Source organism: Passer montanus, unplaced genomic scaffold, assembly GCF_014805655.1.
Source record: "Passer montanus isolate IOZ18808 unplaced genomic scaffold, ASM1480565v1 scaffold27, whole genome shotgun sequence".
Taxonomy (NCBI): Eukaryota; Metazoa; Chordata; class Aves; order Passeriformes; family Passeridae; genus Passer; species Passer montanus.
This window is the reverse complement of record NW_024367372.1, coordinates 1,332,915-1,354,616: the sequence shown is the minus strand read 5'-3', so window position 1 is coordinate 1,354,616 and position 21,702 is coordinate 1,332,915. Positions and strand designations below refer to the sequence as shown.

Genomic DNA, 21,702 nt, shown 5'->3' with positions numbered 1-21,702 from the left:
AGATTATGTGCATTTTGGGACCCAATCATTTATAGAAGCCATGCTTCTCATGTGCTGGGGCTAAGCTATGAGTGACTCATTAGCCAGATGGAGCTATAATTTATTTCTATCTTCTCAAGTAAGTTAATCCGCTGGACCTAAACTGAATGAATATCCCGTGAATTGTGGTATCTGCACAGGGTGAAACTTGAGATTTAAATGCAGAAAGGCAGAGGGTGGGTTAGAAAATCCAGGGCAGCATGAACTGGCAGGAGAAGTCAGGTGCAGGCAGTAATAGCACACTGGAGTTCAGAAATAGTTATTTTTCTGTGGCACGGGCTCTGTTCAGGGAACAAAAGTGCAATTCTTTTGTTAAAGGCAGGATGGGAACAGTAACTGGGTCTGTGCACGGCCTGGGACAGATGCAGCTTGTTCCCCTTTTTCAGAATGACTGAAGGGATGTTGTGAGGTCTGGAACTTACGGGTGAGATGGGAGCATGTCTGCAAGGGGGGAGCCTGGCACGGGTGCTGGACTCTCAGAAACGTGATCAAGAGCAGGTTGAATATCAAATGCAGATCAAAGGTGAGTATTTAACCAAATCCCTTGAAATTTAAGTGTAGCTAAAGTTGCTGTGCCTCTGTAGGCAGTAGGGAGGGGGAGTGCAGTGTGATTGCTGCTGGGAGTGCCTTGCTGGGATTGTGGGTTTGGGTGGGTGGGGAGCTGGTGCAGCCACCCTGGAGACTTCAGAGCTGCAAGTGATAAAAAGTCCCTTTTTTTATTTTTTTTTTCTTTTTTTTGAGTGTGTCTCCTAACCAGGATGGTAAAACTAAATGGAGCAGTTAAGCTGGTAGGTGCAGGTGTGTCAATGCAGCATTTGCTTTTTTCTGTCTTAATAGAATGAGTTTCTTCATTCTGTTTATTTCTGCATGGCATAGAATTTTTCCCCCTATGGAGTGGTTCTGTTTTTTCCTAGATGGCTTGTCAGTGTAATACAGAAATATAAATGGAAGTTATAGAACTGTTGTAGTAATTGTAGATTGTCAAAGGACAAGTGGAAACTGTGTGAGCCAAAACACTGCCAATTTACCCCATGGCAAGGATGCCACTTTATAAAGACATTTTGACAGAGGGTGGTGTGATGGATGTTGTTTTGTCATTCTGCATAGTGCCAGCAGCAGTGGGATCCCCCTGGAGTGAGTTTTAAATACTCTTGCTGGGCTGAGATGAGAAATTAGTCTGACCATCAGAGCAGAGCTTTTGCTTGCTGTTCCTGTATGCTTAATCAATTCTAGTTACACCCTGAGACTTAGATTTAGATTTAATGGGGTTTTTTGAACTGTGTTTCTATGTGAAAAACTGGATTTGTGTATGGAATTCAGAGATCAGATCTGCCTTCCTCTGATCAGTGTTTGGGGTGGAAAGGTCCGTGTGGCTCATGTTTGGCTTTGCCCTAATGAGCAGGAGGGGGACAGGAGCAGGAATGGAGCTTGGGGATGCTCTGGACCTCATCACTGCAGTGTCATGCTCCAGATCTGGGAGATGATCCTGTTTTTGGGGAAGTACAGGGAGCAGGAATGGAGCTTGGGGTGCTCTGGACCTCATCACTGCAGTGTCATGCTCCAGATCTGGGAGATGATCCTGTTTTTGGGGAAGTACAGGGAGCAGGAATGGAGCTTGGGGTGCTCTGGACCTCATCACTGCAGTGTCATACTCCAGATCTGGGAGATGATCCTGTTCTTGGGGAAGTGCAGGGAGGGGGGAGCAGGGTGGGGGACAGAGGCTCAGCAGAGCTTGTCTAGCTCTGAGATCAGAGCTTAGCTAGTCCAGCACACATTCCCCACCCAGAGTAGCTGTTGTCATTATGGATTTATGGCTCCTCTGGAAGCAGCTGTAGCTCTTCAGTGTGTCTATCCTCTCTGGTCTCGGAGCAGCAATCTCTTTGTGGAGCATGTCCTGCCTTGGTGGCCATGGTGCCCTCCTGACCCTCTTGAAGAGCCTTGAAGCTCTTTACCAGCACGTGTTACCCTGAACCTGTGCTTTGCCCTGAGCATCTGGTGTCAGATGCTGGGAGCTGTGTAGGGTGTGCCTGTCCATGCCATGAGTTCATGGCTGGCTGTGTGCTGCTGTCATGAGCTGGGCTGTGCTGGGCTCCTTGTGCTTGGCTATTGTAGCTGCTGCAGTAATGTATTGTAATGATCAACTTAATTACACTTGTGAAAAATCTGCTTAATTACATATTTACTTTGGGGATTAGCTTTTCCCTGTAAGCATTCAATATTGACTCTGGCTGAGACAAATTTTCAAGATCTGCTTCCTTCAAGAGATGACTAATATTAGATCACTTAGTGCAGGGAGCTGGGTTTATCAAGTAGCTGTAATTAATCATTTTGAAAGCTCCAGCTTAGTTTTGAGCATCTGTGCTTTTTTCCCCCCAAAAGACAAGCTTTTCTTCTCATCCCTCTCAGCCCTTCCAAAACTTTCTGTGCTGGATGTAATTTTAGACCCTGTAATTTTCAGTGAGCTGTGTGCATGCAGAAAATAAGTACAAACTGGGAGGAGACTTAATGTTAAGACAACTGATGAATAATTAGTGTATTGAAGTGTTAGTCTTCTATTTGGATAACTTAATAGCCAAATTAGTGTTCCCAAGCCTTGCTTTCTGTGCTGCTCAATGCACTGTACAAATATATTATCACAGGAACTCCTCTCTGTCCAGAAATCATTCTATATAACAACTCTTCCCTCTTGAGCCAGAGCCAGACTCCACACCGAGCTCTCTGCAGTGTGGCAGGATGGCACAAGCCAGTTTGTGACAGCAGCTTCCAAACCAGTCAGGAATTGAGGTAAAACAACTTGAAATGAGTAAATGCTCTGCCCAGAGGCAAGGAGAGCTTGCCCTCTCCCTGCACCATGCAGCTTCTCCATGGATTTATTCCCTGTGCCCTGGGTAGACACATCTGTTTTCATTTTTCAAGCAGCAGTGGAAATATTCTGAGCAACCTGGGTTAAATCCCTGCCTTTCATTCCCAGGAGGATGGGTGTCCCAAGGGACACTCGAGTTGAAGAGTAATTTTTTCTTGTGTAGAGGAAAATGGAGTTGTGGCATGTGCTTTCCATGATGGGTTTTAAACTGAATTGGTGGATTGGGAATTGCAGTTGCCTAATTAGTTTGGATTAAGTGTGGATTATTTTTTTTTCAATATTAGGTGGTGGCTTTTTTTTTTTTTTTTCTTTTTTTGGTTTATTTTCCTTCTTGGAGCAAACAGTCTGGAGAAGATTTGTATTCTTCTTGCAAAAATCCAGGTCTTTTTATAGCAATCAGTCATGAAATGGGAAAATCTGGCTTGTTTTGACCCCAAAGTTAGGATTTTTAACCTTGTTCTGACTTTTTTTTTTAAACTCTGTGGTTCCTGCTTTTTTAGAAAGAAAATAAATACGATGTTTGGGACAAAAATACTGTTTTCAGCAAATTATCCTGGAATCATCTGGTCTGTATAAGTGCCCTAGAACTTTTATGCCATCACATGTTCAAAATAAGTAACAGATCTTCCTGTTTCCCCATAAATGTATGGAATTTTCCTGAGTGTAAAGCTGGGTTTTAGACTTCAAAAAGCAGTTTTGAAAATACCTGATTCTTTATGGCTGACTAAAATTCAGGGCTCTCTCCTGTCTTCTCCTCATTCCACTTTTGAAGCTGTCATAAATCTGGGAACAAAAGGAAGGTGAAATTTAATTCCCACTTGCCAGGATAAGAATCTTAATTCGTTATATTTGATTTATGAAAGGAAAAAAAAAGAAAAAAAGTGGAGTTCTGCATTTACTTACTGGTCTTTATTTCACAGCCTCTGGAAGTGCTGTCTCGTGTATTTATGAAATCAAAAGCTTTACCTTTATGAAAGTCACGTGGGAAGGAAGAGTGAGGAGGAGGAAGGAAAGCAAGGGAAGGGAATATTCTCTCCCCAGATCAGCAGTCTGGCAAACTGCACTTCTTCCTGTCCAGCCAACAACTTTGAAGCAAGTGGTAAATGATTCCAGAAGCTGTTCCATGGCTGATGTAGTTTGGTAATTTTATTAAAGCTACTTTGAGGCTGCTCTGTAACAAGGAGAAATCTTCTTTTATTATTATAATTGGTGGAGGAAATAACACTGAGGGAAAACCTGTTCAAAACCTAATTTTTCCTCTTTTTTTTTTCCTTTCTCCTGTAGGTTTTTTAAGAAATCATAGCTAAGAAAAAGCACAATGGAGTTTTACGAGTCTACCTACTTCATCATCCTCATTCCTTCTGTGGTTATTACAGTTATCTTCCTCTTCTTCTGGCTTTTCATGAAAGAGACTTTATACGATGAGGTCCTCGCCAAACAGAAACGGGACCTGAAGTTCCCACCCAGCAAGGCCGACAAAAAGAAAACCGAGAAGAAGAAGAACAAGAAGAAAGAGGCTCAGAACGGGAACATCCACGAGTCTGACTCGGAGAATGCCCCTCGGGACTTTAAGCTGTCTGATGCCCTGAGCACGGATGAGGAGCCCGTCCCTGCTGTCCCCTCGGGTGGCACCGAGCCCCCCGCCGGCCTCAGGGAGCGGAAGAAGAAGGAGAAGAAGCACAAGGCCAACCAAGATGATCACGTAACTAAGGACTCGGAAGGATCCAAGTCTTCAGGCAAGAAAGTAGATCCAGTCCCTGTTACAAAACAGCCCACTCCACCATCTGAACCAACAGCAGCTAAGAAGAAGCCTGGGCAGAAGAAGCAGAAAAATGGAATGGGTATCTGATGTTGCATATGCTTCTTGCACAGAACGCCAAAACCATGTTCTGCTTTTTGCAAGGCCACAGAGTGTCTCTCACAACTGTTCTGCCTGATCTCTACGGGACAAAGCTCCCTTCTAACCTTCTCCTTTTTTATGAGCTATTGCTTTTTGTCCCCCTTGTTTTTCATCTGGCAGCAGTGCTCTGGTTTTCCTCCTCCCGTCCTTGCTTTCTTCTACTAAAGATAAAGTGAAACAGAGTAGCTCGTTCCTCTGCTTTGCTCTGTGATTTGGCTGCTTTGCTCTCAATCAAAATTTTGATTACCTGAGAGAAGTCAGTAGATAGTTTTGCTGTGTGCATTCTGAGCCAGGCTGTGGAAAAAGGGAGTCCTAAGAGTGGTTGCTCTGATAAGGTTGGGCATCTCAAGAAACCTCATAGCAGTCTGCAAAATAAATCACTGTAAGTGCAGGCTTAATGCACAGAGAGGTGTTTGGTGGCTGATTCATGGATTGGTGGTTGATTCATTGCTGCCCACCTGCTACACCTCTTTAACTGAATGGAACTGATGCTAAAACTGGTCTGGCTGTTGTGACTGAAATATCCAACCTGGAACAAACCAAAAACTCATCAGAATCACTTCTGACTGTCTTGACCATATCCTCGGCAGGATATGTCTCTGTGTGGTTGTCTTGACTAGGAATAGAAGTGAAAAAAGAATAAAAATACCCAGTTCTAGAAATAAATGAAACCCAAGATATTTGCAGATCCCCTTGTGAGATGCAGGCACAGCAGGTCTGCACAGGGAGTGAGGAAAAAGAATGACATTGCTGCTTGATGTGGTAGATTTTTTCTTTTTCTGAAAAAAACCCACCAAAAAATTGGAGAAAAAAGACCCACCCACTACCAACAGAGAAAGTATCCAATCTTGTTTGTGGGTGTTCTCTGCAAATCTCTGTGGCACAGTTAAAATGTGGTCTGCAAGCACAGTTCTGAGGGTAGCCACAACGAGCTCTTATCCTTGATTACAGGAGCTGACACCAGAGCCCTGTGTGGTGCGTGTCAGCTCTGACAAGAATCTTAATATAGCACAGGCTGTCCAAAATGATAAAAAAATTTCTCAGTAGAAACTGCTTTTAAAAAGACCAGTTCCCTAATGGGAAACGCTTATTTTCTGCTTCTCACAGTCCCAGTAGCTATTGGGGGTGTGTGTTTAAAGTGCCCAAGTGGGTTCATGGAGGGGAAAAGTACACTTCTGAATAAGAAACTGATATGGGTAATATGTGCTGTCTGTTCTGTCACAGTGAAATCTGGATTGGAGTTGTTAAACTGTTCCTTGCATTGCCATGTGTTCTGCTTGCACATGAGATTCCTGTCTTAAAAATCACTGGGTGCTGTGGCTCTTGACTTTGCTGAACCTTCCTGTTGCTTTGGGGTCTCACCTGACCTGGGAATTGTGTGTGTATGAGTCTGTGTGTGTATGTATATGGGGATAAGTTTGTGTTCTGATTTAAAAGAGGTGAGTTTGTTTTCCTGGGATTGGAGAATTTGGTTATTACAGACCTGCTGATTGAAAAGTAATGCTGAGAATGTACAGAAGAGCATATATTGTCTTAATTGTCTGTTGCAGATGATCAAGACAGTAAGACTGATTCTGTTGTATCTCCTGCCAAAAAGCAAGAGCCAGTGCTGCTCCACCAGGAGATAAAGCAAGAAAATGTGTCAGGGAAGAAGAAGGTCTCTGCAAAGAAGCAGAAAGTTGATAATGGTAAGAATCCAGTCTGTGACATTGCTCAGATAAACCTGACTGTTAAACCTTTTTCCCATCCATCCTTTAGTTCCTCTTCCTTTGGAAAAGGAACTCGTACTCAATAGTAAATAACTCTTGATTTGAAAAAGCAGGAATTCCAGGTAGGAAAGATTGCTGAGCTTGAGATCCTGTTAAATTTTATGAACATCTGGTACCACTGAGCATGAGATAATGAATGTTGTGAACCTTTCTGAGCTCTCTTGGATCCAAATATCCACACTTGAATGAGGAATAATAAACACACTTTGAGTATAAGCTGGGCAGACTTGAAGTTGCTCTGAGCAAGGCATGTCTGGAACTGCTGCAGTCATTGCCCCAAACAAGATTGCAGTTTTTTCAGCCAGTTGCTTTGACCACATTCCTCTCTTATTGTCCTTTTGTTGGCTGGCTCTTGCTCCAACAGAAACTGTTCATCTTTGCTGTCAAGGCCTCCACTGTTGTCATCCCTTGTTCTCTGCCAAGATGCTGCTTCTTGTGTCCTCTTGGCTCACTGTGCCTCTGTGTCTTTGTGTTTTTCTTTTTTTTTTTTAATTTTTTACAATGACTGCTGTTGTGTCTGGCTTTTGGGCACAGGGTGACCATGAAGTTCTGTGAGGCCAGCTTGTCAGCTTCTCAGGACTCTTCTGGGCTGCTCCTGGAGGAGACACTGTTGCCCACTGTTCCCTTTATACTTTGGTCAGGTTATCAGGGTGCAGATCTGTCATGGACCCTGTTCAGTCCAGGATGGAGTTCCAAGCTCTGTAGGGTTCCTGTACAACTGAAAAACTCCTAAATGATTCTTAGGAAAAGCCTACTGATGGGGAACTCAGGATGTGATCACCTTTTATGGATGTTCTGTGCTTTTCCTGATGGAAATGGATGTATTGCACTTTTTTAGGGGCCACAGACTTGTTTGTACATGGCAGGAAATGTTAGTACCAGCTCAGCAGTAGCAAAGCTGAGCTGTCAGTGCTACAGGGCAAGAGCTGATGCATTATTTGAATGCAAACTGTTTTCTTTTCAAGCCATCTCTCCAAAATGACAGAGTAAAAATGAGCTGTGGTGGACACCAGGATTAGCCAAGACACGACTGTGGGGATTTCATACTGCAAAATGTCTCATTGATATTAAATAGGTGTTGAAAGGAAGGGAAGTTCATAAGGAGAGGAAGGGAAAATATGAGGAGAGCAGCTGGTGGTTGTTTCTGCTAGAGGAGAGCTCTCCTCTCTTCTGAGCTTGCAGTGTACCTGCAGGTGTTTGCTGGCTGCTTAAGTGGAGAGAACCAGGTGACACAAAAATGTCCATCTGGCCTATTCTCCTCCTTTTACAGCATCCAGAATTTAAGAGTGTTTCATAACTGGCACTTTGGCAGCCAGGAGTGCCTACTTGTTCTGCACTGCTGCCAGAACCCTGCATCCCACCCAATTCCTCCTCTCTCTGTGCTGCTGCCTGGCATCTGTTGTCCATCAGCCCTGCACTCTGGGCTGGCTGGGGCAGTGATTTGCCTGCTGGCCCATGCACAACCTCTGGCATCCTGCAGGCACTGTGGAGCAGGAGCTGAGCAAGCTGCAGCTCTGGCTGTGCCTCTTGCCCCAGCTCTGTCACTCCCGCTGTCCCCTCACCTGCTTTTGTCTCTGCTGAAGAGCTCTTTGGACAGAGGCTGCTCCTCACCACGGTGATCCAGTGGTGTGGGAGTGGAGGGCTGGGGTCAGGCAGTGCCTCTGAGCACCTCTCTGCATGTTAATGATGCCCAAAACCTGCTCTGACAGATGAGAAATCTTCATTAAGTGCAGTGGAGTCTGCATGCAAAACAAGCTCGAGTGCTGCCCCTGCTGCATGTTCTGCCTAAGTGGCTGAGTTCACAGGTGATGTAATCCCTGGAAATGCTGGCAGTGAAGTACCAGCTTTTAACAGAATAGGGACAAAAGGCTTTACTCATATTTTAGGGATGCTGAATGATTTCCTCCACAGCCACAAGTAAAACCATTGATGCCACGTGTAACTTTCTTACTAAAGTGAAATGAAAGTCAAATGTAAAGGTTCTTCTCTTCTTGTTAAAATGCTAAAAGACAGTTTTGGATGTAGAAATTTAATTGAAGCTATTAAATTACTATGCATTAGAGACCTTTATTTAATGGACTTACCTGAAGAGCTTTAATGAGTTAAACTGTGAAGGATAATAGAAATGGAGAGTATAATTAACTGTTGAGGTTAGAGTTGCTTTACTTCAACTCTTAATGTTGTGGCACCTTTTCTAAAAATACTGGTGTCAATTATTACAAAGTTTAACCCATCCTGTGGACTTATGATTACAGTTTTGGTGGATGAACCTCTTATTCAAGCAACAACTTATATTCCTTTGATGGATAATTCTGACTCAGGCACTTTGGAAAAGCGTGAGCCGGTTGAAGTTGTAAAACACAATGTGAATGAGGGCATCCAGAAGAGCAGTGGCAAGAAACTGAAGAATGAAACAGATAAAGGTAAGAAACTGATATTTCAGTCTCTTTCTGGCATAGCCTGCTTGCAAAATTCAGTAGGGAAGATGTGTGGGGAGGGGGGATCCTCTCTGATGTAATGTGAAGAAGGGATTTGAGGAAAACATTTTTGCTCTTCTTGTGTGTGCTCGTTTCTGCCTTGTCTTTGGCACTGTGGAAAGGGCTCAGTGCCATCTGAATCCTTTCAGCTCTGACTGGGCTTTTGTGTCCCCAGTGAGCAAAGGGGCAATCACAGACCACACAGATGCAGCGAGGGAGTTCACAGTGGAGAGTTCAGACATTGCTCACAGGGATGGACTCCAAACCCAGGCGTTCAGCACAAGCTCTTGGGGTCTGCTGGAGGCTGGAAGGGCAGCCTGCACGCTCTAGGACTGTTCATGGAGCTGTCTGAGGCTGACCCAGTGCAATACAGAGTGACCTGAAGCAGATTGTCAGTGGAGAGAGTCTGGCAATTTCCAGAGAGTCCAAATTTTCCATTCAGTGCAGTTGGAATTGGTTGGGACAGGAGAACTTCCTTCATACTCTCCCACAGATGCCTGGAGTGATTAATGAGCATTGTGTTCCACTCTGAAGCTTGAAATAGGCCTTTGGCCATCTCAAAGGCTGACAAACTTACTGAGCCATAAGGTGAGACCTCAAGTTTGTGAGCAGCCAGAGAGAAGCCAAGCAGCTGAGCAGTGACACCCAGCTCAGCTTTGGGCAGAAGGCTGATTCTTCAGCACTGTCTGGTCACTCATTTCACTCTTTGGGGCCTCTCTTTTTAGTCTTGTCTTCTAAAATATCCCCTGGAAAGCTTCCTGGCAGCTCTTTAATTGGATTCCCACATTCCTGAGGTTCCTGTTGTGCTGCTGGCTCAGTGGCTGCACGTTACTGTCCTGCAGCATCAGAGCTCCTCACATGCTCCTGTCCCTTCTCATTTCCTCAGCATGCTGACCTTCTGCATGAACTCCTAATTCTCCTGTGTCAGCTGGGATTTGCCCTCCCAAGATAGAAATCTTGCCCTGCTCTAATTGTAAGCTCCTTGGATGCAAGGGCAAGGTCTCTGTGCCTTCAGGGGTGACAGGGCTGGGGCTGGTCCTGGCCCAGCTGGGATCAGTTCCTGGGCTGTGGGCTCAGGATCTTGGCATATTCCTGGTAGCAGCATCACTGGTGATGTCAGTGCAGCTCTGATGTGAGCTGAAGTGAAGACTAAGTTGGATTTAGGACTAGGACAGAGTGTGCTGGAATTCCTCAGCTCTCCCTCTCCATGCTCTGTCATTCAGTGGTTTTATGTTTTGTAATTTCTTTTAGGGCATAGAGTCACTGCTGCTTTTTTGCTCTTTATTTATTTCTCAGACAGTTGGGTTTGATGTGTTACTTGATTTCAGGGGCATGTATAGCACATGTGGTGAGAAACCCAGACCTGTCTCCATTATCTGTGGGACAATTTCTGACCAAGCATCACTTTTAAGCTTGTGCTTTTTAAAATTCCCATCCCTTCACACACTTTTGGGCACTGGTGAATATTTGGCAAGAATATGAGGTGCCTTGGTCTTGTGCTCCTATTTCCTGGAGTCAGAGGGCCACCTAATGACCTGTCTATGAGCAGCCTGTTTGTGAGCAGTGGTTTTGTTAGAGAAAACAGTTTTGTTTCAGTTGAATTGTGTTTCCTTGTGTGTGTCTTTTTAAATGCTTGGTCAGCCATTAAGAGGGATCTTACTGATTTATCTTCCTTCTGCTGAACTCTTCTTGCAGCAGTTCCCTCAATCTAAATTTGGAAGTTAATATTTTTGTCTTCCATATATTGTAATCAAAAATGTGCCAGTTTTTTAATTAATTAACTTTTCATGTGCATATTGCTTGTGCAGCCAGGCTGTCCCTCCAAATTGAGAGCTCAGTTTAAATTACTGTCATGATACACTGGAAAGGACCCTTGAATTTTTCACATTTATGCTATTTTTCTCCTCCAAAATCTGTGTTATGCTTTGTCTTCTTGCTAGCAACACTATAAATGTTACCAACTGTGCAAACAGAGTGGTGGGATTTTCTCTTTTCCCAAAACTATCAGCTGGCAGATTGTTATCGGGTTTAAATTGGAGAGATGTTGTTTTTGCTGAATGTTCCTGACCTCTTGCTTCTTGGCATTTCAGACTGGAATTAAATATAATGCATAATGATACCCTATCACATGCTGTTTCAAGGCAAAATAAATAATTCTGTATGGAGTCCAAAGTAAATAAATCCTCCCTTCTGTGTTGCAGAGAATGCTGAAGTAAAATTCAAGGATTTTGTAACATCCATGAAGAATATGATCTTCTCTGAAGACGAGGCCCGTTGTGTAGTGGAGGTGTTAAAGGAAAAATCTGGTGCAATTCATGATTTCTTGCAAAAGGTGAATGACTGTGGAGTGTGGGGGGAAGACAGAACTGATTAAACACACAGAAATTGGAAGGGGTGCTGTCAGATGAGCTCTGTCAGTGTGATCTGGGCAGTCTGCCTTTGGGACACTCTCTCCAGCTGCTCTGTGCCTGCCTGGCATGCAGCAGTGAGCTGTCACATGCCTTTGTGCTGCCATCTGCCACGCCAGGGGTGGCTCTGGCCACTTGGGAAGAGCAGGCATGGCCATGGAGAGCAAGGAATAAAGCAGGAATGCTGCTGCTGACACGTGTGTGTTGGCACGGGGAGGGATGGCTGGTGGCTTTTGGGAGTGATCTTTCCCAGATGTGTAAATAGGATAAGCTATGGGAGGAATTCAGAACAAGCTGTGCTTGCCTTGATCAGCTAATTCTGTGTTTTGCAAGTCTACACAGTGTAGTTTGACTTCTTTGGATATTTTTCATAGGATTGTAGGGCACTGCAGGCTTGGAAGGGACCTCAGGGGGTTTGGAGTGGTCCAGCCTCCTGCTTGAAGCAGGACCAGCTCTGAGGTCAGCCCATGCTGCTCAGGCCTTTATCCAGTCTGGATATCTTAAAGCCTTCAGGGAATGGCTGCAAAACCCCTCTGGGCAGCTTGTGCCAGTGCTTGGCAGCTCTTTTTAATTCTTGTAGCCAGGACAGAAGAGAGTGGTGTCCACCAATATCTTATCAATGCAGAATCTCACAATCCTTGGGGTGGAAGGGAGCTCTGGAGGCCGTCCAGTCCAATCCCCTGGCCAAGGCAGGGTCATCTGGAGCAGGTGACACAGGAATGTGTCCATGTGGATCTGGAATGTCTCCAGAGAGGGAAACTCCACCCCTTCCCTGGGTAGCTGTGCCAAGTCTCTGCCATCCTCCAGGGAAAGCAGCTCTTTCTCATGTTGAGGTGCAGCTTGTGTTTTAGGTTGTGGCCATTGCTCCTCGTCCTGTTGCTGGGCACACACCTACTCCTCCCTGCCATGACTCAGTGTGGGTGTCACTTTGTGCTTGTCACATCCTGTGTGTCACACTTGAGCTCCTGCAATCCTGTGTTCCTCTGCAGACTCGGTACCAGAGCAGAAATGCAGAACTGGCTACGTGTCAGTCCAATTAATGCAATATATCAGAATAACAGCACAGTTTGGGCTGGGAGGGGCTTCAGGGGCTCTGCAGTCCAGCTGCCTGCTCAGAACAGGTCCAACACTGAATTCTGAGCAATTTGCTCAGGGATTTGTCCAGTTGCATCTTGAAAACCTCCAAGGACAAAACCCAGTAGTGCTGCCCCTGGAATGGTGTTGCCTGTTTGAGCAGCCACCCTGCTTGCTCTGTTTTATTTTTTTTTTTTCTTTTAAAGGAAGGTTTGGTGTTAAAGCTGATCCTTTAGGATGAAAACTAGTTCCTGGGTTTATAGACCACAAAAAAAAGTGGGTTTCTGTAGGTGGAAGTGTGAATGGTGTTCTCTCTGTAGCTCATGCAAGTCCCTGACAGTGTGTTTGTACTGCAGGCATGCACATTATCACTAAAGGAGAATTTCCAAACAAATTCAGGGTCCATTTGTGAGACTGACACTTCTTTCCTTCTTCAGTTCTCAGACTTCAATGGGTGAAGTCCAAGTAGTCCACCCTCCTCCCCAAAGCAGCACCAGCTCTGAGGTCAGCACAGGCTGCTCAGGACTTTACCCAGTCTGGGCTTGAAACCTTCAAGGGCTGAGACTGCACAACCATCACTCAAATCTGAGCACAAACACATAGAATTTGTGCTCTTTATTACATTTATTTCATTTGTAGGACCATGGGGATTGTTCCTCTAGGTCTGTTCCCTGGAGTATCTCTGAAACTTTTTGTGTCAGTGTGCCAGCAGAAATGTAACTACATCAGCTGGAGGCTCTCCTGGGAAGTGGAAGGAGACACCAGATCAGTGTTTCCTTTTCCCTTTGTGGTGAGATGTTTCAGGCAATTACATTTGTTGGATTATACCTGCCCTGATCTGGGCTGGACCAGCTGATCTTGGAAGTCCTTCCAACCACAGTTATTGACTGATTCAGCATCTCTGCCTCTGCTTCCATTATTTCTCTTAATGGCTGTTCTTTGTTTTCCCCATTGCAGCTCTCTTCAAATGGGAAGCACCTTAAAAGCCCATTTGCCTTCCTAATTGCTTTCCATGCTTTCAAAATGCATTTCTTTGCCTGGTGAATCCATTAGTGGCAGAATTGGGTACTGGTGGTGGTGCCACGTGCACCAAAGTGCAGATGGAAAATTTGGGAGCAGGAAGGGAGTGTTTCCTCCTCTCAGGTTTGCTCTGCTGCCTTTTAGTGTGCTGTGCCACTAGTAGTGGTTATTTTTATGTCATCCTGCTGCAGGCCAGCAAGGCTGAGACAGCTGCAGCTCTGCACCAGCTCCAGGACAAGGAGAAGATGCTCACAGCAATGAAGGAGGAGGCAGCTGTGGCAAAGGAGCAGTGCAAGCAGCTCTCCCAGGTAAGTACTGAGGTGTTCATGGGTGTAGAGAGGAGCAGGGGTTTGGAGGACTAACAGCCAGCAAATGCTGGTTTACTGGCTTAGTATAAGCCAAAAGGTGGAGTATTTTTACTGAAAAAGCTTACCAAGACACTACATTTGATTTTTACATTGTATTTATGCAGTTTTTATCCAGTAGTTTTTCCAGGGAGTTCAATTTACTGAGACTTGTAAGCTGAGCCTGTTTTTCTTTTCAAATCTTTTTAAAGCACTTCCTTCACTATGAGATTGTTCTGTGGATGCAAATATGGAATGTCTTTCCTGCATCATAATTTTAATTTGGTCCATAGTGTAGCATTCACATGCCTGTGTGTTTCTAGGCACCACAATCATTGGTTTTCTTCAAGAAGGAAGCTACAGAAAGTGCAGACTGCCTGCTTACCCCTGGAGGTGCAGCTCTGATTGCTTTGGAGTTGGGATTGTTTTGGGATCCTGATGCAGCACTGTTAAAACTAGTTTATGAAAATTTACTCTCTTATGAATGTTTCAGAGGAAAACAGTTATAGCAGACCAAATAATGAGGCAGTTACGGGAATTTTGGAGTGTTGGGAGAAAGATTTATGTGTTTTGCCTGATCTGGAAGCACATGAGCATTAGACTCAGGAAGGCCACGTTGTGGGACATAATTTGGGCACAGAAAGCTGGGTGGCCAGAGGTGGGAGCAGAGTGGTCAGAGGATGCAGGAGTTGGGAGATGAGAGGGGAAGAGGAGAGTGGGTGTTGTGTGAGCTCCTGGCAGGACACAGGTGTTTACAAGTGGGATCAAGAGGTTTGGGATAGTCAATATGTAATTGTAGAGAGAAAGGGCTTGTGATGTGTTTGGAGGGAAAAAAAGAAACTGGCTCAGGACTGCAGAATAAAATTGGAGAGAGGGATCTGCTGCTGAAGGGGCAGAGGGAATGGATGAAGGAATCTGAGTGTGGGAAATGCAGATGTCTTTGGGGAAAAAAAACATCTGCAAAGTGGTGCTTGTAAAAGAGAGACAGGAGCTGTAGAGAGGTAGGAGTCATTGGGGGGTGTTTCCCATCTGAATTGGGGAAGGAAAAGCTGGGAGAAAATGGATAAAAGCAAAGTTGCTGCAATGCTGAAGTATCAGGACAAACAAGGGATAAAGCTCAGCTGGACTGATAAAAGCTCTTATCTCCCAGTTAATGTGTTTCTCTGAAAGCACTGTCAAAAGCTAAAGGTGCTTTAAGGTGCAGAGTGGTTCCTGCAGGGATCTTGATAAAGATAATACCTGGAGAGGATAAATGAGAGCAAGAGCTGAGTACCTCAAGACTCAGAGGTATTTGGCAAAACACAGACTGGGGAAAAGTTAATCTCCCCAGGATCTCTGGTTCTGCCCTGACAGGGTAGCTGGGTTATGGAGAACTGCAAGTGAATGGTGGAATTGGTGTAGGGATAGAGGAGGCTGCAGTGTGTCCTGGTGCCCTTCTTTTAATTGCATCTTAGTTAAAAAAAGGCATGGAGAAAGATTTGTTTGAAGCTGTCTGTATTGTATTTGCAGAAGTGGTTTAAAACTTGGAGTTTGATCTACCAGACAGAATAGCTTTTATTTAAACTAAAAGGTGAAAAAGACTATAATTACTCCAAAGAAATGGAGGGTATTCAGGCTAATAATTTAGAGCATTTAAATTGTGTCAAGACTCCCTGGCAGTGTTAGGAGTTGTGTGGCTGAAAACACCTGAAGCTTGGGTGGTACAAACTCCTATTTGTGTGATGACAGCTGCTGAAAGCTGCACTTAATGGTTTTGCTTACTACAGCAAGTGCATTTATATTGCAGAGGAGCAGCTCTGTGGATTTCTCAGGTGTCTGGGTTGAATTACTGGCTAATAAAAGATTAAAAAGCAATGTGTATTTTCATCTGAAAGCTATAATATGGCATCATGCTGGTGGGATTCAGGGCTTCTCTGGCCTTTGTAGTGCGCTAATAGCCCATCTCCCGTGGCAAAGCTGTTGGCTTTGCTACCTGCTACAAAGCAATTATTTTGCTCTAAAGTGCTCTATTTTGCCATGGTGCTTTACCAGTGTTCTTCATTTTGCTGAACTTGGGATGATTAAGCTTGGGATGTCTAAGCTTTGTCCTCTGTGATATCTGTGGTTTTAGTTGTTAGGACTCTGTGATTTGTCCAGACTTGATAGAAATAAGACTCCCATCTCTTCTGAGACAAAGCAAGATCAGTGTTTAAATTGGCAAACTTTTTAATAAACGTGAGATTTATGGTGATAGAGGATCAGTGTAAGGTTTTGGAAGTTTGATTTGATTCTGTGAATTTGCTGAACAAAGATTTCATGCTGACTTCAGGAAGGTTGTGAGTTCGATCCTCACACCATTAAATGTTGGTTTTTTGGCTTCTTTTTTCTCTTGTTGAGGTTGGGATTGAAGGTACTCCAGATGGATGATAGTTTGTGTTCAGACTGAGGTGTTTATTATTTCTCATTTATGTTAGTTTCACAGGTGGTGAGTTCTGCAGTTCTTCACTAATTAGATATAAAATGGTTAACAATCTTTCGTTATAAGGTTTTTTAAGGCTAAACTGTCTAATTAAGAAATGACACTTAAATAATTTTCACTTTTAATGCAATAACTAATCACTCCAAGTCCGCAGTGCAGACTTTTCTGTCCAATTACAAAATACCACCCAAACCCATGGAGAAGAAGGTGAAGAAGAAGGACTAGCTTTTGTTTTAACATTTTCTATCTTGCTCTGTATATATATTGCTATATTGTAAACCTCTAAACTCTTAAGTTTTCCACCCTGTGATATTACACACTTGTAATCAACTACACACCCATAATCCCTCTGCTATCAATCAATTTTGGAAGGCTGTTCCACAGCCTCAGGTCAAATTTTGAAGTGCTCTCCTGGGAGTCAGAGTCTGTCAGCACAGAGAGTCTAAAATTCTCAGCATCCAGAACTCCAGCAACTTTGGTTTGATGCACACTTGCTGTATTTGTAGTTACCTTAAAGACACTTAGCCTTAAGAAAGCAGCAGTGGGTGATTTGTTTCCCTTTTGCTGTCACTTCCACCCCAGGAGCTGGTGGCAGAGAAGGAGAGGAATGGTTTGCTCACGGCCAAGATGCGCGAGCGCATCAACGCGCTGGAGAAGGAGCACGGCACCTTCCAGAGCAAAATCCACGTCAGCTACCAGGAGTCTCAGCAGATGAAGATAAAGGTAAATGCTTTGCCAAAACTCCTGGAGTTGGTGCTCATGAACAACTGTTGAGAAATCACTGCAAAATTTTGTGGCAGCTTCCTGGTTTAAAGGAGAGGGAGTTCTCACGGGAGGCTTTTGAGGTGTGTAAAGCCCAGTGCTGGCCAGGCAGCTGGTCCCTGATCTAGTGTCTTTTCCTTCCTGGTGTTCTGCTGAAGTATTATTCAATTAAAGTGTAAAGTCTAATTGAAATACTCAGCTTAAGGGAGCCACTAATGCTGATGATCATTTACCAGCAGATAAATGTCTCTAAGATTATGGTACAGAGTGACAGCATGGCATAATACACATGAAATATCAGTGCCTGAGGGAGTGCTTTGCTGGAAATATTTGAAGAGCAGCCACTTGTATTTTTTTAAGACACTTGTTACTTTCTATTTTAGTTGCTTTGTAATGGAGTGACCTTAGAAGGGTTTGTTTAATCAGATTTAAAAGTTTAACTTAGATTTTTCTAAGGAAAATGGCCCATCTTATGCTTAGATTTCGTCCTAGTCATTCTGTCCTGTGTGGATGTCACAGCATTAAGCCCAACATGTGGACTTCCCAACTTCAAAATTGTATCTTCTTTCATGGCCATTTGGAGAGCAGCATCTCTGCAATTTTGGAGCAGAGGAAACTTCCTTGGAACCTGTGTAGATAACTGGACAAGGAGAGGGTCTTGCTGCTGGCTAGGGAAGGAGACCTGGGCACACCTGGGAGACTTGAGCAAGTGCTGCTGTCCCAGGCTGAGCTGGAGAAAGGAAATACAAAAGATCCGATGCTTGGTCCTGCTCCCTCTGCTGATGTGCTGCAGCATGGCAGAGGAGCTGAAAATGGTCACAGCTTCCACTTGGGTGGGGTTTGTGCCCCTGCTTCTCTTGGCATCTTGTTGGCATTAAAAACCAAAAAAGTCAAGGAAAAGAAGCCCCCAATAAACGTCCAAGGCCCAGCTTGTTATGTTTGTTGGGGCAGAACTGGCGGTGGCTGCCCTTCTAGGGACTGCTCCCTGCTGCTGGGTTGTTACACAAATATTTATTTGGATTTTCTAGTGTGAGAAGTGCTCACTGATGAATCATCCACGTGTTGAAACTGGGTCTTGGAATGGTGTCAGCCATATCTGCAGACTGGCACTGATAAAGGAAGAGTGTTGTGTGTGCTCAGGGATTTTCAGAGCAGACTTTTGGGCTCCAGGACCAGCTTTGCTGTGTCTGTATATGCAGAGTCCCTTTTTTCTGTTTAAATTCTGCCTTTTGACTTAGTTCACGCCTTGGATTATCAGGGCTTTTTTCTGCCTCAGCTTTGGAACCTTGCTGAAAATCAGAATATTAGATGAGGACCTTTTGGAGTTTGTATGCTGTAATCTTTGTATTGTTAGTTTTTTGTTACTTTTCCTGGTTTGTTGAAAGGAACAGCAAATGAGGATTATCTAATGATAATTCACAGCATGTTTGTTTTATTTCCCTTTGGAAAAGTGATATATTGCTATCTAGTTATTGATAAATATCTCACGTTATGTAGCTGAGCAATTGGTATTCTGAGTAACACTTTTGTAGCCTTTTAAACAATAAAAAAGGCTGCCTTGATAAATAGGTTGATGCACTGATATAAATGGAAACCTGTGCTTTGATTTGAGCATGAGGGTCTCAGTAGCACAGTTTAATTTAAGAACTGGTGTGTGAGGAAGGAACAAAGCTCCCCCTCTCCCAAAAAATCCACTTAGTTTTATTTACTGAAATTATTGTGATATCTTACCTCCTTCTACAAGCAGCTTTATTTTGTTTTTATTGCTCCTTAGCCTAATCTTTTATGGAATTGATCTTTCTTTCCCCATCAGTTCCAGCAGCTCCGTGAGCAGATGGAGGCAGAAATAAGCCACCTGAAGCAGGAAAATGGTATCCTGAGAGATGCTGTCAGCACTTCCACCAATCAAATGGAGAGCAAGTATGTTGGCAGCTCTTTGGAGCTCTGTGTGTTTTTGAGCCTCCCCTGAAGAGTTGTTCTGACTTCTGCTTCTTTTGTTTCCAAGTCCTTGGCTGTCTCTGAGTTAGTGGTTAAGCTGGGAACACAAATATTTTGGGCTGAACAGGTAGTTGGTGGTGTTTGCATTGAGCCAGGGCTTTCAGAACAAATAATTGCCTTTTTACAACTTGAAGCCTGAGCTTTTAGGCTGTGCTGCTGAGGCTTTAAGAGAAAGAAGTGCAGCAGTGCTCAGGCACCTCTGGTGTTTTTGGCAGGGTGTGTGTGTATCCTTCCCCTGGGGCTTTAGGAGAGGTGCTGATTGTTGCCTCTTGGGAGAACAGCAGCTCTAAACTTACATATCAATACCCTGCAGTTACTGATGTTGCTGGGGTGGCACTTGGATTTATTTGCTGGTGTTGCAAATGTTTGGAGAAACAAAAATTGTCTTTTGGGAGTTATGACTTGGCCTGCCCCTGAGCTGGCAGGGAGGATTTTGTGCATTGTCCAGGTAAAAGCTGAGCACCCTGGTTAAGGTGTGTAGAAGACAAAACTGACACAATATCCTCTCTCAGCTATTTATTACTGATTGTGAAGTGCTCAGAGTAGGGTGTGGAACCCTCATTTTATGTGTCCTGTTCGTTTAAATGAAGCATCATCATCTTTCAGGCAGTTATCCTGAAAAGGCTTTAATTCAAGCAAACTTGAGATAACAATGAAATGCTTTTTACTTGCTTAGGCACAAAGGGGAGCCTCTTAAAATTCTTCCCTTGGGCTGAACAAATGCATCTCCTCTCCCAGCTGAGAAAGTGCATCAGATACCTTCATAAGTTAATAGTCAGGTCAAGGCCAGGAGGCAACAAATATTCTGAAGAAATGTGTGCAGTTAGTCCAGGAGGAATAGTCCTCAGTGAGCCAAGATCAATAATCCTTTATGGGAAAAGGAAAAGAATGTGAATTTCAATGTGAGACCTTTCCTTATGCTGAGCCTCTTTAGCTGACATCAGCCTGCCCAAATCTTGCCAGTCAGCTTGCAGACCTGTTCCAGGAGCTGCTGCTTGTGCCTCATTGCTGACCTTTAGTTCCTGACCCTGGCTTGTGGCTACTGACTTGTGCTGCTGACCAGGAGCCATGGTTCTGCTGCTATGGCCAGGAGTACCTGACCCTCATCCCTTTCCTAGGATAAAACAATTTCAGAGGGGGAAAACACCCAAAAACCCACCCTTTAGTTGCAAATACAGGACTTGCTGTTGACATTTGAGTGGCAAACCTGTGGCAATGTTTGTTTGTTTGTTTGCAGGCAGTCGGCAGAGCTGAACAAGCTGCGCCAGGACTACGCCAGGCTGATGAACGAGCTGGGGGAGAAGAACAGCAAACTGCAGCAAGAGGAGCTCCAGAAGAAGAATGCAGAGCAGGCAGTGGCTCAGCTCAAGGTACCTGGGGTTTGCTCTGCCTGTCAGGTTGTGCTCAGGGTTTTATCTGAGCTGGGCTGTGAGGCGGGTGGGAATTGCTTGAGCTGCTTGTTTCAGATGGGCTCAGCCAGCCTTGGGGTTTGTTTAATGGTTTGATTCAGTGCACTGGGTTTTGAGTGGTTACAGACCTTCCTGTGAAGTGAAACTTACCTTCCAGGTAAATATCTTTTCAACATCACCAGTTAAGCTTTTTATTTTGCTTTCTGTGAGAGTACAATTCCAATTCTGGGAGAGTACAATTCCAATAGGAGTTGGTATTTCAGAGCCATTCATCCAGATGACACTGTCCTTGTGTGGTTTTTATTTGAAGCTACATGCTTTTGATTAAATGTGTGCCTAATTTTTACAATAAACACACTTTTTAAAGACATAAAGTGTAAGTGGACAGGCTTCTAGATAAATCTCTTCCTGTTTCTTTGGAAGAAAAAGTATTTGGATTTTTTTTTAGAAGAGAAAGTGTTTTCAGGTGAGGATGTCTATCCAGAGCTCATGATTTCCTTAATATTTGCAATTAAATCTGATATACCAGAAGTTCTTCTTGCCTTTTGCCCTGGCAGATGGAGAATTGGTATCTAGAGTTGAGATGTTTTAATTACTGAATGCAGATTTATGTGATGCTTGGCTGGTCTGGCTTCTAGTGTTAATTCTGAACTATCAGGGCAAAGTGCTACATTTTCATATTACAGAAACCATTCTGTTAAGAGCCTATAATGAAATCCTGTTCACAATTTGCCTTTCAAATTAATAGGCTGAGCTAGTCTAGGAGGAGGATTACAGAGCACTCTGTCTCTCTGATGTGCCCTAATGGAAACAAGAAACAATTTCACTTCATTGCCATATGTTTTGGGACTAGCACTGAGGAGATGCACTCTGAATGCTTCAAAAAGAAATTAAAGGTAAAGAAATTAATTAAATTCTTCTCATCAACTCTTTCTTCAATGTGAAGGTCCAGCAGCAGGATGCAGAGAGAAGATGGGAAGAAATCCAGGCTTATCTCAGGAAAAGAACAGCAGAACATGAAGCAGCACAACAAGGCACGTATCACAAAATTCCCAAATAATGCTTACTGCAGTGAACTGGCTGTTGTCATTTGTAAAAAAAAAAGGGCATTATTGAGTAAATATCTTTAAGAAAGCTCAGGTGAAGTCAGCCCTGCTTCAGCACCCCTGGGGAAAGTGTTT

At 43.9% G+C, this 21,702-nt stretch overlaps 1 protein-coding gene across 11 annotated transcripts in view; it reads left to right on the top strand.

The window, feature by feature from the left end:
- Window positions 1-421: 421 nt before the first annotated feature.
- Window positions 422-21,702, top strand: part of KTN1 (kinectin 1) — a 57,929-nt gene continuing 36,648 nt past the window's right edge. For 7 of the 11 annotated variants that reach the window (XM_039712651.1, XM_039712652.1, XM_039712658.1 and 4 more), the window contains exons 1-9: window positions 4,221-4,743; window positions 6,353-6,490; window positions 8,827-8,994; window positions 11,250-11,380; window positions 13,742-13,858; window positions 16,935-17,075; window positions 18,928-19,034; window positions 20,350-20,482; window positions 21,468-21,555. In XM_039712651.1, coding sequence (XP_039568585.1) covers window positions 4,221-4,743; window positions 6,353-6,490; window positions 8,827-8,994; window positions 11,250-11,380; window positions 13,742-13,858; window positions 16,935-17,075; window positions 18,928-19,034; window positions 20,350-20,482; window positions 21,468-21,555 — 1,546 coding nt within the window. Of the gene's footprint in view, window positions 563-4,186; window positions 4,744-6,352; window positions 6,491-8,826; window positions 8,995-11,249; window positions 11,381-13,741; window positions 13,859-16,934; window positions 17,076-18,927; window positions 19,035-20,349; window positions 20,483-21,467; window positions 21,556-21,702 lie in introns of those variants that run through there. The other 4 variants (XM_039712656.1, XM_039712649.1, XM_039712648.1 and 1 more) reach the window with 4 other exon arrangements.